The 24,502-nt window shown below is 42.2% G+C and overlaps 1 protein-coding gene across 16 annotated transcripts; it reads left to right on the top strand.

Annotated features, from left to right (window-relative positions):
- The first annotated feature begins 46 nt into the window (after nt 1-46).
- On the top strand, nt 47-10,102 carry LOC110525503 (outer dense fiber protein 2). Of its 16 annotated transcripts, none has more exons than XM_036979630.1 (19): nt 47-270; nt 700-764; nt 896-1,021; nt 1,187-1,366; nt 2,288-2,472; nt 2,659-2,788; nt 2,875-3,006; nt 3,124-3,198; nt 3,347-3,418; nt 3,730-3,846; nt 4,179-4,349; nt 6,363-6,472; nt 7,230-7,365; nt 7,508-7,618; nt 7,768-8,031; nt 8,128-8,228; nt 8,361-8,523; nt 8,656-8,781; nt 9,702-10,100. In XM_036979630.1, exons 1-19 carry the CDS (start codon nt 174-176, stop codon nt 9,870-9,872), a joined length of 2,532 nt encoding a protein of 843 aa, XP_036835525.1. In that variant the 5' UTR covers nt 47-173; the 3' UTR covers nt 9,873-10,100. The 16 variants fall into 16 exon arrangements, with proteins under 16 accessions (XP_036835525.1, XP_036835527.1, XP_036835523.1 ...); XM_036979632.1 differs by having other exon boundaries at nt 1,253-1,366; XM_021605670.2 differs by having other exon boundaries at nt 70-274; nt 1,253-1,366; nt 9,702-10,099.
- The last annotated feature ends 14,400 nt before the right edge of the window (nt 10,103-24,502 follow it).

Here is a 24,502-nt window from a genome sequence, read left to right on the forward strand (position 1 = left end):
TTGATCCTGGTTGGAGATACGTGAACATGCCAGTTATAGCTAGCTAATAAAGAGCTACGTTAAGAAATATCCTGTAGTACTGCATTTTATTATTTTGTACAAAGTGTGCAAAACAAGACATTGAGGACGTCCTGTTACTACTGGCAACGTAAACTCGAACGTGGGTTCAACGAATGTTCTCCAATCACAGACAGGGGTCGTTACAAATCGGTTATGAACGAGCCAATTGCGTACGAGATGACCGGATCGTGTCCGGCCAGCAGAGATTCAGTAGGTAAACAAACGTTTGTAAGGGCTTCAGTAAGCTGTAGAGCACGTTTATGAATAAGGAACATCTTACATTGTTTAGGTTAGCTTTGGTCATGCATTTTGTGATCTCGTGAACTAGACATTTCAATTAACAATTTTGACAGTAAAATAAAAAGTAAACATTTTTCAAATACATGTTAATTTAAATGGGTAATTGCTGGTCGGAGCTAATCGTGAACATGATGCCTTTACTGTTATTGTGGTTAGCTGAGTAAACTGAACTTGACTATATGGAGTTGAGTTTACTCGGCTTATTGTCTCTGGTGTATGACTTTCTGGCAGCTAGAGCAAATTCTGTTCTATCATGTGCTCCAATTTCTAGATTAACTGATTATTGGTAAATAATGAAAACGCGCGATTCTTCCCCACCATTGCACGTTCACGTGCCAGAGACCACACCTGTACATGTACACCTGAAGAGGAGTCAGAAGAGCTGTACTGCGAAGACCCCACAGGTTAGTAAATGTTTAGTCAATTAAGTGATACACTTACTCAACCTTCGAAATAAAGTAGGCCTACAGCAGAAATAGGCCTCGCTTGACTGCCTCAACAGTTGCATGTCAGTCAACCACTGCTCTCTTTGCAGATGAAGATTAAAGAGGTGCAAATCAAAGGGGATATTGGGAACCTGCGTGCCAGAGCGAGGTCCCGGGCCCCCTGGGTGCCGGCCCCAGGAAGAACCTCCACTCGGGATGACGCATACAAGTGGGAGGTCCTGGAACTGTTAGCTCCTCACAGATACATTTTTCATCCAATGCTATGGACGTTCCTTACGTTTTACATTGACAAAGATCCATTATTTCTCACTTCCCACAGATATAACATCCTACATGTTATCATTAGATATACTACCAATGTTGATTTTCATGTCTCTCAGGGGCCTTCATACTGTCTGGAGATCAAACCTGTATCACATGCTAAGCCTTCCCTGTCCCCACTGCAGTTGACTGACCTGTCTGATGAGGATAAACAAGAGCAGAGGATGCATAGCCAGTGTAACAAATATAGGAGGAAGATTGATGGACTCATGATGGATGTTGGGTCTCCAAAGAATTACGTATGTACAGTGCCTTCAGAAAGAACTCATACCCCTTGACTTCTTCCACATTTTGTTGTTACAGGCAGAATAAAAAATGTATTAAATCATTTTTTCTCTCACCCATCTACATACAATGTCCCATAATGACAAAGTGAAAGCAAGTTTTTTGACATTTTTGCAAATGTATTGAAAATTAAATACAGAAGTATCTAATTTACATAAGTATTCACACCACCAAGTACATACTTTGTAGAAGCACCTTTAGTGCTGATTACAGCTGTGAGTCAAGTTTGCAGACCGCACAACAGTAGTAGGCCTTAGTACCAGCAATGATGAGCCAGCCTACAGCGAGGAGGTGAGGGCCCTGGGAGAGTGGTGACAGGAAAATAACCTCTCACTCAACATCAACAAAACAAAGGAGCTGATTGTGGACTTCAGGAAACCGCAGAGGGAGCACACCCCACTATCCACATCGACAGGACCGCAGTGGAGAAGGTGGAAAGCTTCCAGTTCCTCGGCGTACACATCACTGACGATCTGAAATGGTCCACCCACACAGACAGTGTGGTGAAGAAGGCGCAACAGTGCCTCAATTTGTCTTGGCCCCTAAAACCCTCAAACTTTTACAGATGCACAATTGAGAGCATCTTGTCGTGCTGTATCACCGCCTGGTACGGCAACTGCACTGCCCGCAACCGCAGGGCTTTCCAGATGGTGGTGAGGTCTGCCCAACCCATCACCAGGGGCAAGCTACCTGCCCTCCTGGACACCTACAGCACCCGATGTCACAGGAAGGCCAAAAATATGTACTGCTTCATTACAATACAGAGCCACGTCCTCACTGGAATTCAGCAATATCATGTTCATCCCTCTTATTTGTTGCATAATGTGTAAACAAGTAAACAAAGATGTGTGTTTCTGTCTGCTTTTGGTGGTCAGGTGAGGCTGTGGAAGAAGGAGCGTATGATGGAGCACCAGTCAGAGTGTCTGAGCGCATGCCAGCGTGTCATCGACGAGCAGGAGGAGGAGCTGCTGGATGCCAACAAAGAGCTGGACCTCAGAGAACGAGAGAAGATCTCCATCCAACACTCCCTAAGGAAGAGGGGCGAAGCAGGCTACAACAGGTGTGGACTCCACCTTGAATATCATAAGGACATTTAGTCATCAAGCATAGGATTATCAGTATTAGATTGAGTAGCCAATAGAATAGAATGAAAATACATCTGAACTATTTAATGTTTACAAGACCACTTAAAAATGTGTGAGGCAGTTTAGGAACAGCATGGTTTTAAACTTTCCATTCTGTGCAGTGCTTATTCAGGGACTCTACACGGGGAAAGACACATGCTACTGAGGAAGCTGGTAGAAGCGGAGTTTGACGGGGTGGCAGTGGTCACACAGTTGACAGCATTGAATGAGTCCATGGGTGGTGTGAAAAAGGTGAATTTGATACAAGTGACCCTGTTAAATATTAAATATGGACTTAAATTTTTTATTTTTTTAAGACTGTCCTTTCTCCTTGCTAGGATAAGCGGTTGTCCAAGGCGGACGCTGCCCTGCTTAGTAGGCAGCAAGAGTTGCTGACAAAGAAAATAGAAACATTTGAAAGCACAAACCACACTCTCCAAGAACTCCTCAGGGAATGCCATGAGCGAGAGGTACTCTCCCCAATACATTGACTTGCTCAGACCGAGAAGTACAGTGGCTTTGAAAGAAAATCTAAAATGACAATTAGAATTGTGGTCTTATATTTTTGTTGATGTATTTATTGATAGATAGAATCATTGAGGACGTCAGAGCAAAGGCAAGGCCTACTGAAGAGACTGGCGGACACAGAGGCAGAAAAAATTGTGTGTATGCATCACCATGTTCCTGTGTTTATCACCATGTGCTTTTATCTGTTACATTTCCCTTTTATATTGGTTTCCTTTCACTCTGTGTGGTGCATATCCATGGTCATAGATGACATTAAGTTGTTTCTGTTTTTCTGGCTTTCAGCATCTTGCTACAAAACTCAACAACAAAGAGAAGGAAGCCAGCCAGCTTGCAGTACGTTTGGATTCTGAAAAGGTACATCATTGTCTCTACTTCTCTAGATTCTCATTCGTTTGCATTTGATGCGGAGCGAGATCATAAATATCATTATTTATTTATAGAAATATAAAAAAATATATACATCAAATTGGTGGATACTTATTTTTGTCCTATTTCAGTCATGTACAAGTGTGTAATTTATACCTGTATGTAAATGAAAAATGCTCTGGGATTTGAAACGGCAACCTTTTGGTTAATGGCGCAACGCTCTAACCGCTAGGCTACCTGCCACCAGTGCTCACAAATAGCATCTTATTAATGTTCATCATTCCATATCCTCCATACAGGATATTGTGAAGACCACAGGAGAGCTGTCTAAAGTTCTGGAGTCAACCTGCAGCCAGCTTATGGTTCAGTTACGCAGCAAAGAGACTGAAAATGACCGCCAGGCCGGCCGGAGCAAAGTGGGTACCAAGGTTTATAGGCCACAGAATTAATAGAGTCTGTTATTTTTTGGTCCTTGGGGGCAATTCAAGGAGTTGGTCTGATGATGCACTCTGATGTCATCGGCCTCCCCCTTGCTTGCCAAAACAATAGAGGAGCAATTGAAGACACTTGTGCCATGTCAGAGGACACCTGGACCACCTATTGAGCCATCTGTTAAGTAAATCCGGTGATAAATTAGGTTCTAGGGAGGCTGGAGTGGGTCTTTTAAAGTATAGACTCTGGAAAATCTGACCACAACAATCGTCTCTCTCCATTGCTTCCTCTTATCTCCCTTCTTTGTGTGGAGTAGGAGATGGAGCAGACCCAGGAGCAGCAGAAGGAGGAGATACAGGCCCTGCTGGAGCAGCTGAAGCGACAGAGTAAAGAGGACAAAGAGAGTCTGAAGCTGACCAACCAGAGGCAGAGGGCAGAGCACAGTGAGGATTCAGCCAGACATCTCTCTGCACAGATGCTGGAGAAGGTCAGACACTCACTGATCCTCAGGCTGCTCTCATGGGTTGGCATGTGGTGTTGGGTGAATATTATTAAATGCTGTGAATATTATATGCTGTGAATATTATTAAATGGGAAGAGTACATGTATACTTACAAGCAATCTAAGCGGGCCCGGTTCAACTTAGCCCCCTCTGAAACTTGTGCCAGTTCAGTTTTAGTTTCCTATAATCTCCTTATATAAAAATAGCATAAAAGTTAAAATTATTGAGTGACAGGTTGGTGCGAAATCTGTATCACCGCTGCGCTGTATCAGCACCATGGACAGAGCATGCCGCGGAGTGTGTGTGTTTGTGTGTAGGGGGCTATTTTGTGGGGCGGCAGCGTACCCTAGTGTTTAAAACTTTGGACTAGTAACCGAATGGTTGCAAAATCGAATCCCCGAGCTGACAAGGTACAAATCTGTTGTTCTGCCCCTGAACAAGGCAGTTAACCCACTGTTCCTAGGCCGACATTGAATATAAGAATTTGTTCTTAACTGACTTGCCCAGTTAAATAAAGATAAAATAAAAATAGAAAGCCACTGGGCGGTTAGGTAGGCTATGACTGCTTTCCATAAAAAAACTGGAAAAAACACTGCTCATCTGTGGTAGGCTACGTGAATAACATGGCAGGCAATGTGAATAAACTGATATGCCTCCCCCTGGAATATTGGATTTTGATTTATAAGGAGTTTACAGTTGAAGTTGCTTCACTCAACTCTGGATCACTCACCCCACTACAGAGTTTAGTTAGCTTCTTAGCTAGCTGCAAAAGCCATTATTAGCCTATTTAGCTCTAACCAGCTAATCTGCCATGATGGATATCATAAATCATACTACTGAGGCCGCTGCCAAGACCAGCAGTGATGATGCTGATAGAGCGCAAATTAGATTTTGCGCCAACATGTCACTTCTTGGTCAAAAGCACTCAAATGTCTCAGTATTTGAACTTTTATGTTTATTGTGGTTTTAGCAGAATTCAATATAATTCCAATGCAAGAACCCAAATGACGCCCCTGCGTATAAATGCATATTGATATGTTTCATCATAGAAATAGATAACCATAGAAATAGATAACCATAGAAATAGAATCTAGGCTTTATTGGTAGGCTATTGCTTTTCATGGTTCTAAATGGAAATGTACGTATTGAAAACGTGTTTATAGTAGGCTGGCATTGCTTAATTGATTATGGGGTTGGGTCGAATTTGATCCACAGAAGTGTATTGTGCCATATCGCAACCTGTTACTGAACGCATGAGCTGCATGATTTTCCATGTTTTTAGCTGGCCTATTTATTTGGCAAGACAGCTGTGCCTGGCTGCATCTCATTGTAGTAGGCTGTAGGCTATTTGCTTTCACCTTTTGTTTACTGCTTCTTCTTTTTTTACAACTTTTTTTAATGTAACTAGCCTAAATATAGATTGTGTCATGCCTTTATCAATCTAATATTTAGTTTCTAGGCCTATAGCAGGCCTACCACTGTTTTGTTCTGTTCCCATTCACTCATTCGCATTCACAGTTGTCAGTATTCTAAGCAAAACTGCTATTCAGTATTTTTGTTTTGCATGAATAACTAGGCTACTACTTTCAGCATTTAGTTTGCATTATTTTGGTAAGACAGCTGTGTGTACGGCGGCATTCACATAGGCTGTTTGTAATAGGTGAATTACCTTATCTATCTTGTAGCCTATATCCATTGCCAAATAGGCCTTGCTTTAGTGTATAGGGCGCTATCCATTGTGCTGATACAGTGCAGCGGAGATTGGCTACAGATTTCGTGCCAATCTGTCTCTTCAAAAGCACTCAATGGTCTCTGGGTCTCTACATTTGTACTTTGTTTAGAGTGATATAAGTAGAATTCAATGTAATTATAATGCATGAACCCTGTTAAATTGTACCCTCTCATTGATTTCAACCGCCCCCTTAGTTACTTTATCTTTGGCGCCGGGTCTGGGTCCAAGAGTCACACTTCCCTATGTATTTGTGTGCCATTATTCAGGAGACTGAGTTGGCAGAGGCCCTTACCTCGGCTGAGAGCTGGTGTACCCGCCACTCTAAAGAGGTGACTGTTAAGAGCCAGCTTGAAGTGGAAATCGCTGTTCTCAAGAAGTGAGTAATTGTGACTGTTTGTTATGAAGGGTTCAAAAACTTTCACTCTGTTTTTAATTTTTTTTATTTCACCTTTATTTAACCAGGTAAGCTAGTTGAGAACAAGTTCTCATTTACAATTGCGACCTGGCCAAGATAAAGCAAAGCTGTTTGACACATACAACGACACAGAGTTACACATGGAGTAAAACAAACATACAGTCAATAATACAGTATAAACAAGTCTATATACGATGTGAGCAAATGAGGTGAGGATAAGGGAATTAAAGGCAACAAAAAAAAGGCCATGGTGGCAAAGTAAATACAATATAGCAAGTAAAACACTGGAATGGTAGATTTGCAGTGGAAGAAAGTGCAAATAAGAAATAAAAATAATTGGGTGCAAAGGAGCAAAATAAATAAATACAATTTAAAAAATACAGTAGGGAAAGAGGTAGTTGTTTGGGCTAAATTATAGGTGGGCTATGTACAGGTGCAGTAATCTGTGAGCTGCTCTGACAGTTGGTGCTTAAAGCTAGTGAGGGAGATAAGTGTTTCCAGTTTCAGAGATTTTTGTAGTTCGTTCCAGTCATTGGCAGCAGAGAACTGGAAGGAGAGGTGGCCAAAGAAAGAATTGGTTTTGGGGGTGACCAGAGAGATGTAACGGTTTGTCTTTGGCAAATGATCTTGTAAAAAAGTTGTCTAAAACCTTTTAAGTGTTTCTCATTTCTTCTTTTCTGATATCTTCATTATGTGCTCTGCTGTCTTATCTGTGCAGCCAGGTGAGTGAGCTGACTGCACAGATCCACACTGTGGAGGAGAAAGGCCATCCAGAGAGGGAGGGGCTCCTGGACCAACTGCACCGCCTCACCTCTGACAACTCCTCCAACAAACTACAGAACCAGAAACTGAAGGTAAACATCTGTTTTTCTTCACTACAGTCATCGAGTGTAATAAACTGTAGAATATTAGACATAGTAAGGATTGACGATAGAATGTTTTATAACTTTTAATGTCTGGAGAGTTGTTTAGTTATTTGTGCATATTCTTCTTGAGATCACCCTGTCTGCTGCAGAGGAGAACCTGATGCAGTCCCAGTCTGAAGCCCAGCAGCTGAAGAGTTCAGTCAAGAAGCTAGAGAGCCAGGTGGAAAACTATAAGCGCAAGGTACAGTTGATCAGCATACCAGAGTGTGGGCTGTACTTCAACCTTATGAGAAGCTAAGGTGTTATAATCCAGCAAAAGATACTGTACATGCTGCATGCTATCCAGTCTGTAGCATAGATTTTGAATAGATAAGTGACCATGTGCTGCAGGTTCAGAGGGCTCGATTAGAGTCAGAGGAGTACTGCTTAAAGCTGGAGATCTCTGAGAAACATGCACAAGGTATGAAGGCTGACCTGGAGAGGGAGAGTGAGCAGGTCAGGAGGCAGCTGCTGGGCCGTCTGAAAGAGCTGGAGCCTCTGCCTGAGAGGCTGAAGCGTTCTGAGCTGCAGTTGAGAGTGGCAAAGGAAGAGACACAGACTCAGGAGAGGAGAAACACTGAGCAAAACAATGCCCTGTCTGAACTCAGACACAAGGTATGCACACATAGTGTAAATGGACAGTTGTCTGTTCACAAATTGATTCGGATCTGTGTTTGAATAAGAAGGGTGTCTGTGTGTGTCTCTGTGTAGGTGGAACAACAGGGAGGTTGGGTGGAGACTTTTCAAGAGAATCATTTTCTTCTGGTGGAGGAGCACAACAATCTGCAGCAGAAGATAGAGATTATAGAGAGGTAAGTCATATCAATACCCGAGAGGGAGATCGCCTATTTGGTGACCCTATGGACAATGATCACACTCAGGTCCACAAGACATCCTTACATGTTTCTGCTGGTCAATGTCTGGACTGTTCCTTCCCTCCCCAGGAAACTGGAGGGGGCAAACTTGCAGAACAGAGATATGGTCCATGTAATCGGCAAGCGGGAGGAGACCATCCATAGCACCCAGAAACAGCTGGAGGAGCGGGCCCGGGAGTGCAGCATCCTCTCCAAGCAGCTGGAGCAGGCCTTCAAGGATGGACAGAGAGAGGTCTGTCTTACTCCTGAATATCACTTAAATACCTCTGCAGTCTTTCTGTTTCAGCCTCAAGATTATTTAGTTTTTACCGGTTTGTTAATGTTATTCTAAGTGTCAACTTGATCATTTTGGTTGGACTTTTAGGCGGATCAGAGCCTGGAGCGGGCTTTATTCAAAGAGAGGTCCATCCAGACCAAGGCTCTGGACCTGGAGAGCCAACTGGGCCTCAGAAAGACAGAGCTCAGTCAGTTACGCAGAAGCAAAGAGGATGTGAGTGAGACATTTTAACCCAACGACCTAGTTTTATAGAGTTATCTATGTGTTATACATTATACATCCAATATATTTTTTAATATTTGTTCTAACTTCCCAATCAATTGCAAGGGACAGGAATACTGTGTAGCTCTGTCCTTGAGCTGTTCTTGTCTATTAATGTTCTGTATTATGTCATGTTTCATGTTTTGTGTGGAAATAGGAAGAGTTGCTGCTGCTATAAAGTGGTGGAAAAAGTACCCAAATGTCATTCTTGAGTAAAAGTAAAGATACCTTTAATAGAAAATGACTCAAGTGAAAGTCACCCAGTAAAATACTACTTGTATAAAAGTATTTGGTTTTAAATATACTTAAGTATCAAAAGTAAATGTTATTGCTAAAATTGACTCAAGTATCAAAGTATAAATCCTTTCAAATTAAGCAAACCAGTCGGCACTGTTTTCTGATTTGTATTTATTTACGGAGAGCCAGGGGTACGCTCCAATACAGCCATATTTACAAATGGAGCATTTGTGTTTAGTGACTCCACCAGATCAGATAAAGTAAGGGTGACCAGGGATGTTCTTTTGATAAGTATGTGAATTTCACCACCAAAGCATTCAAAATGTAACTTTTGGGTGTCATGGAAAATATATGGAGTAAAAAGTACATTATTTTATTTAGGAATGTATTGAAGCAGGCAAAAATATAAATGGTAAAGTACAGATACCCCCAAAAACTACTTAAGTAGAACTTTTAAAGTATTTTTACTTAAGTACTTTACAACACTGCTGCTATCGCAAAAGCTAATGGGGATCCTAATAAAATACCCCAAAATACTGTATATCTATACAAACTTCAAAATCTGAACACCATAATATGGTATGATGTTAATTGTGTCAAACTTAATTAATATGTGTCTGTTTTTTTCTTTGCAGATGGAGCTACGATTCCAGAATCAGTTGAAGAACATGAAGGAGAGACTGGAACAATCTGACTCTACCAATCGCAGCCTGCAGAATTATGTTCAGTTTCTCAAAGCTTCATATAGTAATGTGTTTGGTGACTCTGTGCTATCAAGCTCTCTACACACACACTTACCAATCTGATTGAATAGTGTTAGCCTTATATTGTATGAGTTGTGTACCAATGATCTATTTGTTATTTTCAGTATAAATGTACTGTATACTGTTAATCAAAACTATGATAAAATCTTAAAATGAAAATGGACTGTCAGACATGTTTCACTCTTTCACAAATGACAAACTCACAACATGTATGAAAAACGAAATATTTATCCAGTGTTTTTCCACAGTATTTTCCATAGATACATTAAAAATATAGATGTTTTGATTTAATTGTATCCATTATGAGGTCAAAATAGCTTTGTAACTGTTTGGTCCCTTGACGCGGAACCATTGTTGTATCTGTACTCGAAATAGTGCACTTCGGAGTTTTACTTTAGGCGGCACCGTATGCAGCAAGCCCATTAAGCAAGCCGCTGACAAGTTAATCACGGCATCACCGATTTCTCAGTGTCGAATGTGTGTTTATTTACACGCCGACATGCCTGTTGAACGTTTACGATGGGATACATTGGAGGCCTTGAAAAACTCATCAAAAGAAAGACCGAAATACAACCCAGATTGGCACGAAAGGGGGGAGGTAATGAACGTGACCACTACCTAGCATTCTTGCCACTGGTTCACAGTTATTGTAAAAGTTGTTTTTACTAAAATAACATTAGTATAGTTGGCTCATGAGTAGTCTGATTAATCTGGCTGTAATACACAATTAATTGGTATATACAGTACCAGTCAATTTTTTTTGGACACCTACTCATCCCAGGGTTTTACTTTATTTGTACTATTTTCTACATTGTAGAATAATTGTGAAGACATCAAAACTATGAAATAACACACATGGAATCATGTAATAACCAAAAAAGAAGAAATCAAAATTATTGTATTTTATATTTGAGATTCTTCAAAGTAGCCAAACTTTGCCTTGATGATAGCTTTGCACACTCTTGGCATTCTCTCAACCAGCTTCATGGGGTAGTAATCTGGAATGCATTTAAATTAACAGGTGTGCCTTGTGGAATTTCTTAACTTAATGCGAGCCAATCATTTGTGTTGTGACAAGGTAGGGGTGGTTTACAGAAGATAGCCCTATTTGGTAACAGACCAAGTCCACATTATGGCAAGAACAACTTAAATAAGCAAAGAGAAATGACAGTCCAGCATTACTTTAAGACATGGTCAGTCAATCCGGAACATTTCAAGACTTGCTTGGGCCAAGAAATACGAGCAATGGAAATTAGACCGGTGGAAATCTGTCCTTTGAGTCCAAATTTGAGATTTTTGGTTCCAACCGCGGCAGAGTAGGTGTACGGATGATCTCTGTGCTTTGTGGAAAATGGCGACGATAGATAGGGCAGCTGTGCTTCTAGCCCCAAGGCAACTTTGCAGTATTTAGTATGTTATGTGTTATTTCTTACATTTTTAGCCTATAAATGTTTTTGTGTTATTACATACAGCCGGGAAGAACTTTCGGATATCAGAGCGGCGGTAATTCAGCAGCATTACAACCAGGACTACGACGATCTTACTTTTTCCGACTCAGGAGGCGCACACGCACCGCTTCCGTGTATATTACTTGCTGATGTTCAATTAAATCAAAGTTTATTTGTCACGTGCGCCGAATACAACAGGTGTAGTAGACCTTGAAATGCTTACTTACAGGCTCTAACCAATGGTGCGGGGAAAAAAAGGTGTGTGTGTGTGTGTAGGTAAGTAAATAAATAAAACAACAGTAAAAAGACATTTGAAAAAAGAGTAGCAAGGCTATATACAGACACCTGTTAGTCAGGCTTATTGAGGTAGTATGTACATGTAGGTATGGTTTAAGTGACTATGCATATAAGATAAACAGAGAGTAGCAGTAGTGTAAAAAGAGGTGTTGGCGGGTGGTGGGACACAATGCAGATAGCCCGGTTAGCCAATGTGTGGGAGCACTGGTTGGTCTGGCCAATTTAGGTAGTATGTACATGAATGTATAGTTAAAGTGACTATGCATATAAGATAAACAGAGAGTAGCAGCAGCATAAAAAGGTGGGGGCACATAATGCAAATAGTCCAGGTAACCATTTGGTTACCTGTTCAGGAGTCTTATGGCTTGGGGGTAAAAACGGCTGAGAAGTCTTTTTATCCTAGACTTGGCACTTCGGTACCGCTTGCCATGCGGTAGTAGAGAGAACAGTCTATGACTGGGGTGGCTGGGGTCTTTGACAATTCTTAGGGCTTTCCTCTGACACCGCCTGGTGTAGAGGTCCTGGATGGCAGGCAGCTTTGCCCCAGTGATGTACTGGGCCGTACGCACTACCCTCTGAAGTGCCTTGCAGCGGAGGCCGAGCAAATGCCTTACCAGGCAGTGATGCAACCGGTCAGGATGCTCTCGATGTTGCAGCTGCAGAACCTTTTGAGGATCTCAGGACCCATGCCAAATCTTTTTAGTTTCCTGAGGGGGAATAGACTTTGTCGTGCCCTCTTCACGACTATCTTGGTGTGTTTGGACCAATCTAGTTTGTTGTTGATGTGGACACTAAGGAATTTGAATCTCTCAACCTGCTCCACTACAGCCCCGTTGATGAGAATTGGGGCGTGCTCGGTGCTCCTTTTCCTGTAGTCCACAATCATCTCCTTAGTCTTGGTTACGTTGAGGGATAGGTTGTTATTCTGGCACCACCCGGCCAGGTCTCTGACCTCCTCCCTACCGTTGTTGTCGGTGATCAGGCCTACTACTGTTGTGTCGTCAGCAAACTTAATGATGGTGTTGGAGTCGTGCCTGGCCATGCAGTTGTGGGTGAACAGTGAGTACAGGAGGGGACTGGATAATAAAGTAGATGAGCTCAGGCCAAGGATTTCCTTCCAGAGAGACATCAGGGATTGTAACATATTCTGTTTCACGGTGACATGGCTCTCTTGGGATATACTGTGTTTGTCCATACAGCCAGTTGGGTTCTCAGTTCATCGCGCGGACAGGAATTAATATCTCTCCGGGAAGAAGGGCGGGGGTGTATGTTTCATGATTAACTACTTATGGTGTGATTGTGGTAACATACAGGAACTCAAGTCATTTTGTTCACCCCACCTAGAATACCTCACAATCAAATGCCGACCGTATTACTTCCCAAGAGAATTCTCTTCGGTTATAGTGACAGACGTGTATATTCCCTCTCAAGCCGATACAACAACGGCCCTCAAATAACTTTACTGGACTTTATGGAAACTGGAAACCACATATCCTGAGGCTGCATTTATTGTAACTGGGGATTTTAACAGAGCAAATTTGAGGAAAACAATACCGAAGTTATATTAACACATTGACTGTATAACTCAAGCTGCTAAAACCCTCGACCACTGTTACTCCAACTTCTGGGATACCTGCAAGGCTCTCCCCGTGCTCCCTTTAGAAAATCTGATCACGACTCCATTTTGCTCCTCCCTTTCTATAGGCAGAAATTCAATCAGGAAGTACCTGTACTAAGGACTATTCAACGCTGGTCTGACCAATCGGAATCCACACTTCAAGATTGTTTTGATCATGCAGACTGGGATATGTTCCGGGTAGCCTCCGAGAATAACATTGACGAATACACTGATACATTGCCTGAGTTTATCAGGAAGTGTATAAGAGATGTTGTACCCACTGTGACTATTAAAACCTACCCTAACCAGAAATTGTGGATAGATGGCAGAACTCGCGCAAAACTGAAAGCGCAAACCCCCACATTTAACCATGGCAAGGTGACTGGGAATATGACTGAATACAAACAGTGTAGTTATTCCCTCCGTAAGGCAATCAAACAGGCAAAACGTCAGTATAGAGACAAAGTGGAGTCGCAATATAATGGCTCGGACACGAGGCGTACAGTGGGGCAAAAAGGTATTTAGTTCTCCCACTTAAAAAGATGAGAGAGGTCTTGTAATATTCATCATAGGTACACTTCAACTATGACTGACAAAATGAGGGAAAAAAATCCATAAAATCACATTGAAGGATTTTTAATGAATTTATTTGCAAATTATGGTGGAAAATAAGTATTTGGTCACCTACAAACAAGCAACATTTCTGGCTCTCACAGACCTGTAACTTCTTCTTTAAGAGGCTCCTCTGTCCTCCACTCGTTACCTGTATTAATGGCACCTGTTTGAACTTGTTATCGGTATAAAAGACACCTGTCCACAACCTCAAACAGTCACACTCCAAACTCCACTATGGCTAAGACCAAAGAGCTGTCCAAGGACACCAGAAACAAAATTGTAGACCTGCGCCAGGCTGGGAAGACTGAATCTGCAATATGTAAGCAGCTTGGTTTGAAGAAATCAACTGTGGGAGCAATTGTTAGGAAATGGAAGACATACAAGACCACTGATAATCTCCCTCGATCTGGGGCTCCACGCAAGATCTCACACCGTGGGGTCAAAATGATCACAAGAACCACACGGGGGGACCTAGTGAATGACCTGCAGAGAGCTGGGACCAAAGTAACAACGCCTACCATCAGTAAAACACTACGCCGCCAGGGACTCAAGTCCCAAGTAGAGAGCATTTGGATGATCCAGAAGAGGATTTGGAGAATGTCATATGGTCAGATGAAACCAAAATAGAACTTTTTGGTAAAAACTCAACTCGTCGTGTTTGGAGGACAAAGAATGCTGAGTTGCATCCAAAGAACACCATACCTACTGTGAAGCATGGGGGTGGAAACATCATGCTTTGGGGCTGTTTTTCTGCAAAGGGACCAGGACGACTGATCCGTGTAAAGGAAAGAATGAATGGGGCCATGTATCGTGAGATTTTGAGTGAAAACCTCCTTCCATCAGCAAGGGCATTGAAGATGAAACGTGGCTGGGTCTTTCAGCATGACAATGATCCCAAACACACCGCCCGGGCAACGAAGGAGTGGCTTCGTAAGAAGCATTTCAAGGTCCTGGAGTGGCCTAGCCAGTCTCCAGATCTCAACCCCATAGAAAATCTTTGGAGGGAGTTGAAAGTCTGTGTTGCCCAGCAACAGCCCCAAAACATCACTGCTCTAGAGGAGATCTGCGTGGAGGAATGAGCCAAAATACCAGCAACAGTGTGTGAGAACCTTGTGAAGACTTACAGAAAACGTTTGACCTCTGTCATTGCCAACAAAGGGTATATAACAAAGTATTGAGATAAACTTTTGTTGGTGACCAAATACTTATTTTCCACCATAATTTGCAAAAATATTCATTAAAAATCCTACAATGTGATTTTCTGGAGTTGAAGTTGAAGTCTACCTATGATGAAAATCTTTTTAAGTGGGAGAACTTGCACAATTGGTGGCTGACTAAATACTTTTTTGCCCCACTGTATTGTTAAACCTGCATATTTAGCTAAAAGAAATCCAGGTTAGCAGGCAATATTAACCAGGTGAAATTGTGTCACTTCTCTTACGTTCATTGCACGCAGAGTCAGTGTATATGCAACAGTTTGGGCCGTCTAATTTGCCAGAATTTTACGTAATTATGACATAACATTGAAGGTTGTGCAATGTAACAGGCATATTTAGACTTATGCATGCCACCCGTTAGATAAAATACGGAATGGTTCCGTATTTCACTGAAAGAATAAACGTCTTGTTTTCGAGATGATAGTTTCTGGATTCGACCATATTAATGACCTAGGGCTCGTATTTCTGTGTGTTATTATGTTATAACTAAGTCTATGATTTGATATAGCAGTCTGACTGAGCGGTGGTAGGCAGCAGCAGACTCGTAAGCATTCATTCAAATGGTACTTTTGTGCATTTTGCCAGCAGCTCTGCTCTTTATGACTTCAAGCCAATCAACTCCTGAGATTAGGCTGGTGTAACCGATGTGAAATGGCTAGCTAGTTAGCGCGGTGCGCGCTAATAGCGTTTCAAACGTCACTCGCTCTAAGACTTGGAGTAGTTATTCCCCTTGCTCTTCATGGGTAACGCTGCTTTGAGGGTGGCTGTTGTCATTGTGTTCCTGGTTCGAGCCCAGTTAGGAGCGAGGAGAGGGACGGAAGCTATACTGTTACACTGGCAATACTAAAGTACCTATAAGAACATCCAATAGTCAAAGGTTAATGAAATACAAATGGTATAGAGAGAAATAGTCCTATAATTCCTATAATAACTACAACCTAAAACTTCTTACCTGGGAATATTGAAAACTCATGTTAAAAGGAACCACCAGCTTTCATTTATTCTCATGTTCTGAGCAAGGAACTTAAACGTTAGCTTTCTTACATGGCACATATCACTTTTATTTTCTTCTCCAACACTTTGTTTTTGCATTATTTAAACCAAATTGAACATGTTTCATTATTTATTTGAGGCTAAATTGATTTTATTGATGTATTATATTAAGTTAAAATAAGTGTTCATTCAGTATTGTTGTAATTGTCATTATACCGATTTAATCGGTATCAACTTTTTTTGGTCCTCCAATAATCGGTATCGGCGTTAAAATCATAATCGGTCGACCTCTACTTCTAATGCCTCTTAAGGAGAAAGTAATCTAAGAGTAATTGGCTGTAATCAGTTTACGTTACTGAGTTTGGAAAATCCAAGGGTTACGTTACTGATTACAATTATGGACAGGTAACTGTAACGGATTACATTTAGAAAGTAACCTACCCAACCCTGAATATTGTGCATCCGCCATTTGCTCTCCATTAAATGGGCAGAATAACTAGCGGGCTAAATTATTACAAAGTTTATGACACTGATTTAACAGTTTGCAATTGTGAGAAAATAAACAACAAACAAAGCAGTGACTATGGCTTGCTCAAATTCTGTGCAAGGATGTTGGTTACCAGTGCCGTGGCTTGATCAGATGTGTCGCTAACTGTGGTATTTAGCAAGCTTACTGGCATGAAAAACTTTCTTAGCCTGTTTTAATAACCCTGACGTTGTAGATATGCAGCCCCACAATTAAGAAGAAATTACTGTTATCAGAAATCAATCCGTAGATCAGCATGTTTCTCTGCGATCGTATCGTTGGGTCAGCTGAGCACAGTCAGCAGCTGACTTGTGATACTACTGCAATGACTAGTTGTGGCAGAAGAACGGCTGCTTCATGAAAACTCATAATGTAAGAATTAGCACTAGTAACTACTGTAGCTTGCTAGCTAGCTTTTGATGGAAGATTCAACATTGTGTGTGCAGCTCTAAGTAGGTAGCTGGTTTAGGGTTGCAAAGGGTTGGAAACTTTCTGGTAAATATCCTGAAATTTTCCATGGGAATTTAAGCCCTAGAATTTTTCCCCAATTCAATGGAATTGCAACCCTCTGCATTCTTCCATCACATGATGCAGTGCACTCTTCCATCACATGTACAGCTGATTCTCAAGATCTTCCACACTAATGAGATGCTATTGAGCCCACACTACTACACTATCTGAGCCAAGGACTACATGCTTTCTGGTACATTTTGATTACAATACTGGATGGGGAGAATTTATTTTATTTGACATAATTTTTTGGTTAACTAGTAAATAGTAGCCTACAGCAAAATATGTTTAAATAATTTCTAACTTGTTAACAATTTCTGCCAGTTAGTTTTAATTTACCTGTTTCCATACATGTTTCATTTTAAAACATTTATCTTACAAAGGAGTTGTTTAATCAAACTGCTTAACTATTTATCTGTACATGGAATTGTATTTGTTTTCTTTACTCATTTTTTTCTAATCTTTACAGGAAAATGCCACGGAAACTATCTGATGTGCGGAGACATTTCACTGCAGCTAATGTAAAGGGAAAAGCTGTGTGCATTTGCAAATACTGTGCCAAATCATATGTGAAGAATGTAACAAAGATGCAGAATCATCTGGCCAAGTGCATAACGATCCCTCAGCACTCACAACAAGCAACCTCTGACAAAAGTCCCTCTACTTCAAATCAAATCAAATTTATTTATATAGCCCTTCGTACATCAGCTGATATCTCAAAGTGCTGTACAGAAACCCAGCCTAAAACCCCAAACAGCAAGCAATGCAGGTGTTGAAGCACGTTGGCTAGGAAAAACTCCCTAGAAAGGCCAAAACCTAGGAAGAAACCTAGAGAGGAACCAGGCTATGAGGGGTGGCCAGTCCTCTTCTGGCTGTGCCAGGTGGAGATTATAACAGAACATGGCCAAGATGTTCAAATGTTCATGAATGACATGGTCAAATAATAGGTCTTGGACAGGTAGCACGTCAGGTGAACAGGTCAGGATTCCATGGCCGCAGGCAGAACAGTTGAAACTGGAGCAGCAGCACGGCCAGGTGGACTGGGGACAGCAAGGAGTCATCATGCCAGATAGTCCTGAGGCATGGTCCTAGAGCTCAGGTCCTCCTAGAGAGAGAAAGAAAGAGAGAATTAGAGAGCGCATACTTAAATTCACACAGGACACCGGATAAGACAGGAGAAGTACTCCAGATATAACAAACTGACCCTAGCCCCCCGACACATAAACTACTGCAGCATAAATACTGGAGGCTGAGACAGGAGGGGTCAGGAGACACTGTGGCCCCATCCTATGATACCCCCGGACAGGGCCAAACAGGAAGGATATAACCCCACCCACTTTGCCAAAGCTCAGCCCCCACACCACTAGAGGGATATCTTCAACCACCAACTTACCATCCTGAGACAAGGCCGAGTATAGCCCACAAAGATCTCCGCCACGGCACAACCCAAGGGGGGACGCCAACCCAGACAGGAAGATCACATCAGTGACTCAACCCACTCAAGTGACGCACCCCTCCTAGGAACGGCATGAAAGAGCACCAGTAAGCCAGTGACTCAGCCCCTGTAATAGGGTTAGAGGCAGAGAATCCCAGTGGAATGAGGGGAACCGGCCAGGCAGAGACAGCAAGGGCGGTTCATTGCTCCAGAGCCTTTTCGTTCACCTTCACACTCCTAGGCCAGACTACACTCAATCATATGACCCACTGAAGAGAAGAGACCGAGTTTGCGTCTCTCACATGGGTAGGCAGACCATTCCATAGAAATGGAGCTCTATAGGAGAAAGCCCTGCCTCCAGCTGTTTGCTTAGAAATTCTAGGGACAATTAAGAGGCCTGCGTCTTGTGACCGTAGCGTACGTGTAGGTATGTACGGCAGGACCAAATCAGAGCGATAGGTAGGAGCAAGCCCATGTAATGCTTTGTAGGTTAGCAGTAAAACCTTGAAATCAGCCCTTGCCTTGACAGGAAGCCAGTGTAGGGCGGCTAGCACTGGAGTAATATGATCAAATTTTTTGGTTCTAGTCAGGATTCTAGCAGCCGTATTTAGCACTAACTGAAGTTTATTTAGTGCTTTATCCGGGTAGCCGGAAAGTAGAGCATTGCAGTAGTCTAACCTAGAAGTAACAAAAGGCATGGATGAATTTTTCTGCATCATTTTTGGACAGAAAATGTCTCATTTTTGCAATGTTACGTAGATGGAAAAAAGCTGTCCTTGAAACAGTCTGGATATGTTCGTCAAAAGAGAGATCAGGGTCCAGAGTAACGCTGAGGTCCTTCACAGTTTTATTTGAGACGACTGTACAACCATTAAGATTAATTGTCAGATTCAACAGAAGATCTCTTTGTTTCTTGGGACCTAGAACAAGCATCTTTGTTTTGTCCGAGTTTTAAAGTAGAAAGTTTGCAGCCATCCACTTCCTTATGTCTGAAACACAGGCTTCTAGCGAGGGCAATTTTGGGGCTTCGCCATGTTTCATTGAAATGTACAGCTGTGTGTCATCCGCATAGCAGTGAAAGTTGTTTTTTTTGTGTGTGTTTTTTTTTCTCCCCAATTTCGTGGTATCCAATTGTCAGTAGCTACTATCTTGTCTCATCGCTACAACTCCTGTACGGGCTCGGGAGAGACAAAGGTTGAAAGTCATGCGTCCTCCGATACACAACCCAACCAAGCCGCACTGCTTCTTAACACAGCGTGCATCCAACCCGGAAGCCAGCTGCATCAATGTGTCGGAGGAAACACTGTGCACCTGGCAACCTTGGTTAGCCCGGCCCGCCACAGGAGTCGCTGGTGCGCGATGAGACAAGGATTTCCCTACCGGTCAAACCCTCCCTAGCCCGGACGACGCTAGACCAATTGTGCGTCTCCCCACGGACCTCCCAGGCGCGGCCGGTTACGACAGAGCCTGGGCGCAAACCCCGAGTCTCTGGTGCCACAGCTGGCGCTGCAGTACAGCGCCCTTAACCACTACGCCACCCGGGAGGCCCCAATAGCAGTGAAAGTTAACATTATGTTTTCGAATGACATCCCCAAGAGGTAAAATATATAGTGAAAACAATATTGGTCCTAAACGGAACCTTGAGGAACACCGGAATTTACAGTTGATTTGTCAGAGGACAACCCATTCACAGAGACAAACTGATATCTTTCCAACAGATAAGATCTAAACCAGGCCAGAACTTGTCCGTGTAGACCAATTTGGGTTTCCAATCTCTCCAAAAGAATGTGGTGATCGATGGTATCAAAAGCAGCACTAAGGTCTAGGAGCACGAGGACAGATGCAGAGCCTTGGTCTGATGCCATTAAAAGGTCATTTATCACCTTCACAAGAGCAGTCTCAGTGCTATGATGGGGTCTAAAACCAGACTGAAGCATTTCGTATACATTGTTTGAGAGGAATGGAAGATTCGATATAGGCCGATAGTTTTTTATATTTTCTTGGTCAAGGTTTGGCTTTTTCAAGAGAGGCTTTATTACTGCCACTTTTAGTGAGTTTGGTACACATCCGGTGGATAGAGAGCTGTTTATTATGTTCAACATAGGAGGGCCAAGCACAGGAAGCGGCTCTTTCAGTAGTTTAGTTGGAATAGGGTCCAGTATGCAGCTTGAAGGTTTAGAGGCCATGATTATTTTCATCATTGTGTCAAGAGATATAGTACTAAAACACTTGAGTGTCTCTCTTGATCCTAGGTCTTGGCAGAGTTGTGCAGACTCAGGACAACTGAGCATTGAAGGAATACGCAGATTTAAAGAGGAGTCCGTAATTTGCTTTCTAATAATCATGATCTTTTCCTCAAAGAAGTTAATGAATTTATTACTGTTGAAGTGAAAGCCATCCTCACTTGGGGAATGCTGCTTTTTAGTTAGCTTTGCGACAGTATAAAAAATACATTTCGGATTGTTCTTATTTTCCTCAATTAAGTTGGAAAAATAAGATGATCGAGCAGCAGTAAGGGCTCTTCGATACTGCACAGTACTGTCTTTCCAAGCTAGTCGGAAGACTTCCAGTTTGGTGTGGCGCCATTTCCGTTCCAATTTTCTGGAAGCTTGCTTCAGAGCTCGGGTATTTTCTCTATACCAGGGAGCTAATTTCTTATGAGAAATGTTTTTAGTTTTCAGGGGTGCAACTGCATCTAGGGTATTGCGCAAGGTTAAATTGAGTTCCTCAGTTAGGTGGTTAACAGATTTTTGTCCTCTGACGTCCTTGGGTAGGCAGAGGGAGTCTGGAAGGGCATGAAGGAATCCCCGTGCCGTCTGTGAATTTATAGCACAACTTTTGATGCTCCTTGGTTGGGGTTTGAGCAGATTATTTGTTGCAATTGCAAACGTAATAAAATGGTGGTCCGATAGTCCAGGATTATGAGGAAAAACATTAAGATCCACAACATTTATTCCATGGGACAAAACTACAGTGCCTTGCGAAAGTATTCGGCCCCCTTGAACTTTGCGACCTTTTGCAACATTTCAGGCTTCAAACATAAATATATAAAACTGTATTTTTTTGTGAAGAATCAACAACAAGTGGGACACAATCATGAAGTGGAACGACATTTATTGGATATTTCAAACTTTTTTAACAAATCAAAAACTGAAAAATTGGGCGTGCAAAATTATTCAGCCCCTTTACTTTCAGTGCAGCAAACTCTCTCCAGAAGTTCAGTGAGGATCTCTGAATGATCCAATGTTGACCTCAATGACTAATGATGATAAATACAATCCACCTGTGTGTAATCAAGTCTCCGTATAAATGCACCTGCACTGTGATAGTCTCAGAGGTCCGTTAAAAGCGCAGAGAGCATCATGAAGAACAAGGAACACACCAGGCAGGTCCGAGATACTGTTGTAAAGAAGTTTAAAGCCGGATTTGGATACAAAAAGATTTCCCAAGCTTTAAACATCCCAAGGAGCACTGTGCAAGCGATAATATTGAAATGGAAGGAGTATCAGACCACTGCAAATCTACCAAGACCTGGCCGTCCCTCTAAACTTTCAGCTCATACAAGGAGAAGACTGATCAGAGATGCAGCCAAGAGGCCCATGATCACTCTGGATGAACTGCAGAGATCTACAGCTGAGGTGGGAGACTCTGTCCATAGGACAACAATCAGTTGTATATTGCACAAATCTGGCCTTTATGGAAGAGTGGCAAGAAGAAAGCCATTTCTTAAAGATATCCATAAAAAGTGTCGTTTAAAGTTTGCCACAAGCCACCTGGGAGACACACCAAACATGTGGAAGAAGGTGCTCTGGTCAGATGAAACCAAAATTGAACTTTTTGGCAACAATGCAAAACGTTATGTTTGGTGTAAAAGCAACACAGCTGAACACACCATCCCCACTGTCAAACATGGTGGTGGCAGCATCATGGTTTGGGCCTGCTTTTCTTCAGCAGGGACAGGGAAGATGGTTAAAATTGATGGGAAGATGGATGGAGCCAAATACAGGACCATTCTGGAAGAAAACCTGATGGAGTCTGCAAAAGACCTGAGACTGGGACGGAGATTTGTCTTCCAACAAGACAATGATCCAAAACATAAAGCAAAATCTACAATGGAATGGTTCAAAAATAAACATATCCAGGTGTTAGAATGGCCAAGTCAAAGTCCAGACCTGAATCCAATCGAGAATCTGTGGAAAGAACTGAAAACTGCTGTTCACAAATGCTCTCCATCCAACCTCACTGAGCTCGAGCTGTTTTGCAAGGAGGAATGGGAAAAAATGTCAGTCTCTCGATGTGCAAAACTGATAGAGACATACCCCAAGCGACTTACAGCTGTAATTGCAGCAAAAGGTGGCGCTACAAAGTATTAACTTAAGGGGGCTGAATAATTTTGCACGCCCAATTTCAGTTTTTGATTTGTTAAAAAAGTTTGAAATATCGAATAAATGTCGTTCCACTTCATGATTGTGTCCCACTTGTTGTTGATTCTTCACAAAAAAATACAGTTTTATATCTTTATGTTTGAAGCCTGAAATGTGGCAAAAGGTCGCAAAGTTCAAGGGGGCCGAATACTTTCGCAAGGCACTGTATGTCCAAAGTATGACTGTGACAGTGAGTAGGTCCAGAGACATTTGGACAAAACCCACTGAGTTGATGATGGCTCCGAAAGCCTTCTGGAGTGGGTCTGTGGACTTGTCCATGTGAATATTAAAGTCACCAAAAATGTGAATATTATCTGCTATGACTACAAGGTCCGATAGGAATTTAGGGAACTCAATGAGGAACACTGTATATGGCCCAGGAGGCCTGTAAACAGTAGCTATAAAAAGTGATTGAGTAGGCTGCATAGATTTCATGAATAGAAGCTCAAAAGACGAAAACGTCATTTTTGTTTTTGTAAATTGAAATTTGCTATCTACTTCTATTCAAGGTGAAAATGATGAATCAGACACCTTATCGATATCAACAGCTCATGGTCCTCCTGAAATCAGAAGTTTTTTTTAGGAACATAGTCAGACAAATGCTGATGAATGTCTTGCTCGAGCTGTGTATGCAACTGGTTCACCTCTGATACAGGCAATGTGTATTGGAAGAGATTTCTGAATGTTCTTTGCCCAGCATACACCCCTCCAACCAGACATGCTTTATCTACTAATTTGCTGGATACAGAGTTCAACCGAGTACAAGTTATGGTCAAGCAAATCATAGAGAAAGCAGACTGTATTGCAATCATCTCTGATGGGTGGTCGAATGTTTGTGGGCAAGGAATAATTAAGCGCATCATCTCCACCCCTCAACCGATATTTTACAAGAGCACAGACACAAGGACAACCGACACACCAGTCTCGACATTGCAGATGAGCTGAAGGCAGTCATCAATGACCTTGGACCACAGACGGTATTTGCACTGGTGACAGACAATGCTGCAAACATGAAGGCTGCTAGGTGTAAAGTGGAGGAGTCCTACCCTCAAATCACAACCATTGGCTGTGCTGCTCATGCATTGAATATGCTCCCCAAGGATATCATGACAATGGATACACTCTACAAGAGTGCCAAGTAAATGGTTAGGTATGTGAAGGGTCATCAAGTTATAGCAGGAATCTACCTCACCAAGCAAAGTGAGAAGAATAAGAGCAATAAGGGTGGTGTTGTTGTCATGTTGGAAAATGAATAGAAAGCTGCCGCGGTCATCCCCCTCTTCAAAGGGGGTGACACTCTAGACCCAAACTGGTACAGACCTATATCCATCCTACCTTGTCTTTCTAAGGTCTTCGAAAGCCAAGTTAACAAACAGATTACCGACCATTTCGAATCCCACCGTACCTTCTCCGCTATGCAATCTGGTTTCAGAGCTGGTCATGGGTGCACCTCAGCCACGCTCAAGGTTCAAAACGATATCATAACCGCCATCGATAAGAGACATTACTGGCAGACTCGACAGCCTTGGTTTCTCAAATGATTGCCTTGCCTGGTTTACCAACTACTTCTCTGATAGAGTTCAGTGTGT

This window comes from Oncorhynchus mykiss, chromosome 6 (assembly GCF_013265735.2).
Source record: "Oncorhynchus mykiss isolate Arlee chromosome 6, USDA_OmykA_1.1, whole genome shotgun sequence".
NCBI classification, from domain to species: domain Eukaryota; kingdom Metazoa; phylum Chordata; class Actinopteri; order Salmoniformes; family Salmonidae; genus Oncorhynchus; species Oncorhynchus mykiss.